This window comes from Phaethon lepturus, unplaced genomic scaffold (genome assembly GCF_000687285.1).
Source record: "Phaethon lepturus isolate BGI_N335 unplaced genomic scaffold, ASM68728v1 scaffold28186, whole genome shotgun sequence".
NCBI lineage: Eukaryota > Metazoa > Chordata > Aves > Phaethontiformes > Phaethontidae > Phaethon > Phaethon lepturus.
This window is the reverse complement of record NW_010548712.1, coordinates 5,949-11,742: the sequence shown is the minus strand read 5'-3', so window position 1 is coordinate 11,742 and position 5,794 is coordinate 5,949. Positions and strand designations below refer to the sequence as shown.

General features: G+C 56.8%; 1 protein-coding gene across 1 annotated transcript; it reads left to right on the top strand.

The window, feature by feature from the left end:
• Positions 1 to 1,556: 1,556 nt before the first annotated feature.
• Positions 1,557 to 4,997, top strand: FHL3 (four and a half LIM domains 3). Its single transcript, XM_010290070.1, has 5 exons — positions 1,557 to 1,735; positions 1,816 to 1,990; positions 2,632 to 2,801; positions 2,983 to 3,169; positions 4,398 to 4,997. The coding sequence occupies exons 1-5, from the start codon at positions 1,580 to 1,582 to the stop codon at positions 4,547 to 4,549; spliced, it is 840 nt and encodes a 279-aa protein (XP_010288372.1). The 5' UTR covers positions 1,557 to 1,579; the 3' UTR covers positions 4,550 to 4,997.
• The last annotated feature ends 797 nt before the right edge of the window (positions 4,998 to 5,794 follow it).

The window sequence follows — 5,794 nt, the reverse complement described above, 5'->3', positions numbered from 1 at the left end:
GATGGGCTCGGTGGGGCGGTGGCCCCAAGCCCACGCTGCTCGCAGGGGCACGCCGTGGAGCTGCTCCCGTGGACGCGGCCACGCGCACCAGCCTGCCACGCTGGAGGGCACGGAGCGGTCAGCAGAGCAGGCAACGGTCGGGGCAGCAGCTGTGTAACGAGAGCATCTGAAAAGGGACTTTGTTCCCCCTCTGTTGGTCACGTAGCCATGTGGGAACACTAGATTTATTCACCGGCAGTCCTATCAGCACATACCAGGCTTGACAACAGCTGGGAGCTGTGCGGCTTGACCAAGAATAGCCCTGGGGAGCTCGCTGCCGTGAGTCAGAGCGGTCTGGATCGGCTCCCGCCCCGGCAGCTGCTGTCTCCCAGCAGAAGGGAGATGGCCGCTGCAGGCGGGGAGCCCGTGAGGGAGGCACAGAGGCTGGTGGTGAGCTCCCTGCCCCATTAAATGCTAAACTGCAGATTGAGCCATAATAGCTCTTTCTGAAGTGGGTGGGTTCATGCAAAAAACTGCAGCATGTGGTGCTCTGCAGCTGACTGCTCAGATGTAATGCCATGGACTTGTCTACACTTGATAGCAACCTGTATTAAAGAAGGGTGTGATTTTGCAAGTGGAAAAGTCCATATTTAGGAATAACCAGGTTAAACCAAACAGAAGGAAGATACTCTTGTTCTGGAGGTAGTGCGCCAAAGAAAGTGAAATAGTTTCACAAACCTCTTGTCTGAGAGGGAGACGAGGGGCAATGAGATACGTCTGATCTCCTGGGTGCAAAACCCCAGCACCTCTATCACTTGGTAAACACTCACGTTCCCCAGGACGTTCTCCCTGAAGAGCGTTTGTACTTGGAGTAACGTGCAAAACAGTTCGCTGGGATGTGGCTTCATAGCTGGGCACAGCATGGGGTGCGTGATTTCTGCTTCCCTGTGGAGCAGCTGCTTTAAAGTTCTGGAGAAGTTCCAGAATTTGAAAGGCTGACAGCCCCGTCAGGCAGAGCATCAGCTCACAGGCCACGGGGAGGAATCTTGCCGTTGGTCCAGGGCTGTGCTGGTGGCTGAGCGTGGGTCGCTGAAGGGCTGCTTGTTACACAGATTTCCGTCAAGGTGGCTGGCGCTCTGATGTGACAGTGGATGTGCACCCACACGGCGTGTGCATGGTCCTGTTTTCGGTGCCACATCAAAACTTTTCATGCAAAAAAGTTCTCTCTTGGTCATCGTTTATACTTTGCTTCCCAGCAAGGAGACAGACAGCTCAACTGCATGCTTAACGCGTCCGGGTTTCTCTGGGTGGTGCCTAAGCGCTCCAACTGCTGAGTATAAACCTGAAGTGAGATTCATCCCAGGCCCTGAATGTGTGCAGGCTTTTTTGGAAGTGCGTACAGCCACAGAGCAGGTGCAGAAGCTCAGGTCTGTGTCCTGTCCTGATAGCGGCTGTTTTTTGGCTCAGCACAGGGATTCACGGTCCTTGCCCTCTGCAGATGGCAGGGCTGTGCAGGGCCATCTCAGGCAGTGTAAGCTGATACTGACCCAGCATCTCTGCTGATCTCGTAGCAGGTGAAGGAGGCCCTCAGACTGGCACCATGACAGAGTGCTTCGACTGCGACAACTGCAAGGAGTCCTTGTATGGGCGCAAGTACATCCAGATGGACAATGGCCCATACTGCATCCCCTGCTATGATGCCCACTTTGCCAACACCTGTGATGAGTGCAAAGAGCTGATCGGCCACGACTGCAGGGTGAGTATGGGACCCGGCAGCAGGGCAGGGTGGTTCCCTGGGGCAATTGGTCCCCTCCTCATCTTGGCTGTCCTCCCCAGGAGCTGTACTATGAGGATCGCCATTACCACGAGCACTGCTTTCGTTGCTTCCGCTGCGACCGTTCTCTGGCCGACGAGCCATTCACCTGCCAAGGCGAGGAGCTGCTGTGCAATGACTGCTACTGCAGCGAGTTCTCCTCCAAATGCATTGCCTGTGAGAAGACAGTCATGCCAGGTAGGAATGGGTAAACTCAAGCACTGCAGTTTGTTCCTGGTCCCAGTGGTGTTGGCCAGGGCAGCAGGGTCCAACACCAGGGCAGCAAGGAAGAGAGCTGAATTTCTGCTTTCCTGCCTGTCGCCATGTAGAGCGGACCAGGTACTTTGCTTGTCTGGCAAGACAGCAAGATTCAGAGCTTTGATCCCCACAGTGGCCCTGTCTGTTCCCCTTTGTCATGGGCAAGTGAGCTGGGGAGGAGATAACAAAGGGTTTCCTGGGCATTTTGTGGTGTCTGCTGACAAGAAGAGAAGGAATGACTGAAGGTGTGTGTGTGAGCAAGCGTCTCTGGCGATGGCCTGAGGCAAGGGAGTGTCTTTGCTTGGCCATTCTGACACCATCTTCAGATCTAGGTTACAGCAGGCGTCTGTGCCGAGGCCTGTGTGCCAGTGCTGGGGGCATGTTCCTGCAGCCCTCCCCTTGCGGCTGGGGAGTGAGCCTGGGGCCCCCCCTCTCCAGCTGCCTGCGGTCCGGCGCTGCCATGGGGAGGGCAGGCACAGAGCTGGGTGTGCAGGACTGCAGTTTATCCTGCACAGCCTCCTGTGTCCCCTGCGTGTGCATGTGCTGCTCCCCCGTCACACCGTGAACGGCTCTCTCTGCAGGATCCCGTAAGCTGGAGTACAACGGACAAACCTGGCATGAGCATTGCTTCATATGCAGCAGCTGCCAGCAGCCCATTGGGTCACGATCCTTCATCCCAGACAAGAAGGATTATTACTGTGTCCCCTGTTACGAGAGCAAGTTCGCTCCTCGCTGCACTCGTTGCAAAAAGGTATGTCTGGCATGACAGCCCAAAGCCCCTTGGTTCTCTGATCCAGGGATGTGTTCCCCACTGCTGTCTAAGCCCCATCAGAGAAGGGTTCAGGTGCCCGCACCCCAGCTAGCTGCTGGTAGTGCACTGCGACCCGTTTCCCTGCGCTCATGTGTCACCAGTGCGTGCTCTCTTCCCGCAGACCCTGACCAAGGGAGGAGTGACTTACCGGGATGAGCCATGGCACAAGGAGTGTTTCGTCTGCACAGGCTGCAAGACTCCCCTGGCTGGCCAGCAGTTCACCTCCCAGGATGACAACCCATACTGCGTCAAGTGCTTTGGGAACCTCTATGCCAAGAAGTGCAGTGCCTGCACAAAGCCCATCACAGGTGAGCAGAATGGCCTTGGTTACTGGGCACTTCTGCAGAGCAGGGCATGACCTACCTGCCCCGTTCCCAGACATGTGGTGACTTCTCTGGGCGAAGCTGCCCTCTCAATTGCACGTGTGACCGGGGCCCATATGGTGCTCATACATGTCTCCTTCATGTAGGCTTGCTCAAGTGTCTGCAGGCACTTCAGGCCTCCTGGGGACAAATGCTGTGAGTGCATGGTGCCCTCAGGCACATCCCCCATAGAAACAACTGCAGCCGCTTTCCAAGGAACCCCTTTGGAGATGATCTCTTTGTTGCAGTGGTCCTAAGGCCACTTGTGTCCCTTCATCTGCATCTTTCAAAGCGGTGAACTGTGCCCCTTGGGAGGAATTCCCTCTGCCCATGTGCAAAGGCTCCCAAAATGACCCCTCACAGTGTGATCCTATGTCTCTAGCTTGCCTTGTTTGAGGCTGGCTGCCATGTCCTCTGGAAAGATTGCTCACAGACAAAGCCATAGCTGGAGGAGCAACTGCTGCAGGAGAGTCTAGACCTGTTGTACCTGCCTAAGCAGGGGTCCTCTTCTACAGAAACCCCTGAGAGGGTCTGGCCCCCTTCCCTGCCCTCCCCCATTGACCTTTCCCTTTGAAACTCGTGTCTCTTGCTGCTGGGAAGGCAGGCAAAGCCATGAATCAGCTGGTGACTCAGAGGATGACTCTGGCTGAGGACAGGGCAGCTCCCGTGCAGCCGCTTCCCATCTGGTCCTTATCAGTGTGTTCCCGTCCTGGGGAGAAGGGGGTCACAGCCCACAAGTCCAACCACTGCCGGCAGAGGAAGGAAGCTGCCTGCAGAGCCTCTGCAGGAGCCTGGGGCTGGGCCGGTAGCAGGGGGGCTCTTCCCAGGATTTCACTAGTACCGTCCTTGGAAGGAACTGCTCCAGACTGCCGGGAGCTTCTGACAGCCCCCTCGTTTGCTGTGGTGGTGCAGCTCCACTCCCTGCTCCTCTCTGGGGAGAAAACAGTGATTCTGAACCCTGAAAAATCTGATCTGAAATCATTTTGTTCCTCTTCCCCACAAGTGAAGATTTGTATTTCAGATGTTTGCGATACTGTGGGGTGTCTGGGTGCCACAGTGCAGGACTGTGTGTGAAGACCTGACTTGGGGACGAACAGGCCAAGACTCGGTCCATGTGGGAAGTTTGTCCCAGTTTCCACAGAGGTTCTAATACTGCATTCTGTCCCTCCCACAGGCTTTGGTGGTGGTAAATATGTCTCCTTTGAGGACCGTCACTGGCACCATAATTGCTTTAACTGTGCCCGCTGCAACACCTCGCTGGTCGGGAAAGGCTTCATCCCTGACAACGACGAGATCCTGTGTCGCGACTGCAGCAGCGACCTATGAGCCTCCGAGGATACCATGGGGCAGGGTCTTTCTCTATTCTTCAGGGTCTTTGTGCCAGATACCCCAACAGCATTTCAGGGGCAGGGCACAAGGCACAGGAGATGGGGGCTGACCCTGAACCACGGTGTGTTCAGGAGGTTCCTGTGCCCCTCCCTGAAGCCTAGAGTACGCTATGCTTTGGCTCTGTGCAGAGTCAAAGCTAAATAAATTTGAAAATGGAGCTTCAAGACCCCCCCCATTATTTACTCTTTCCTTTTGCTTCCTGTCTGGCCAGGCACAAGCTGAGCCCAGGGCCCCAGCTAAGCAAAGGGCAGCAGCAGCAGCTTCAGCGTTGGGCTGCTGGATCTGCACGCTGGCAGCATGTATTTGCTCTCCCTGGCACAGTGCTGACTATTCTCTTTTCCCCCATGTGCTTCCTTTGCTCTGTGTGATAGAAGGCAGCAGATCCTGGTCCATGCGGCTTGGCCATGCCGGCCTGCGTAGCGGATGGCTTTGCAGCACAGCCTCTTCTGTACGTGCAGCTGGCCTGTGGCGACCTGGGCATGAAGGGTGCTCTCTGCACTGTTCGGGAGGTTTGGGGACACCAGGCTGGAGTGTCGCCAGGAGAAGAGCATGTGTCCTGCCAGATGGGATCCACCTCCAGATTTATGTAGCCACTTCACCGTTTGTGGGCGAGACCCTTTGCTGTGCACATCTCCGTGGAGGTGCTGTCACTCAGATGTGGATGAGGAGCTCAAATTGCTGGCAGGTACGGGGCGTTCTGTCCCCAGCACCTCCCAGCCCTGTTCCCGTCCATCTGTGCTGTGATCTCCCATGGCTGCCTCTGTGGTGTTTGAGCTGGAGCTGGTGGGTATTGGCCCGCCAGTGGTCCCCCCTGAGATGCGCCTGGCTGAGCCCCAGAGAAGGGCATGCTGAAGGCTGAGAGCACCGAGCGCTTTAGTCCTGCTCCAGCTCTCTCATGGGGAACTGTGGAACGGGGACTGTCTCACCGAGCCCAGCCGGCAGCGGCACAGGTAACACTGATGACCTTCTGTTAATTCGGGGAGGGGAGCGTTGCCCACAGGCTGTGGCTGCACTCGGTGGCTGCTGGGAGCACTGGGGGGACCGCGGGAGCACAGGACTCCAGCGTGGAGGTCAGCCCTGGGCGCAGTCGGTGTGTCCACAGCCTGCTCCTGCCAGGGCCGAGTGTCCCTGCCTGTGGCAGGCAGAGCCCCCCCCAGCCACACTCATCCCTCACTGTGTCCC

Excerpts from the sequence above, each read along its gene's own strand:
- FHL3 (XM_010290070.1), top strand. The coding sequence starts at position 1,580 with ATGACAGAGTGCTTCGACTGCGACAACTGCAAGGAGTCCTTGTATGGG. Across the intron at positions 2,802-2,982 it reads GCTGCACTCGTTGCAAAAAG|ACCCTGACCAAGGGAGGAGT; the intron begins GTATGTCTGGCA and ends CTCTTCCCGCAG. Across the intron at positions 3,170-4,397 it reads CTGCACAAAGCCCATCACAG|GCTTTGGTGGTGGTAAATAT; the intron begins GTGAGCAGAATG and ends TCCCTCCCACAG.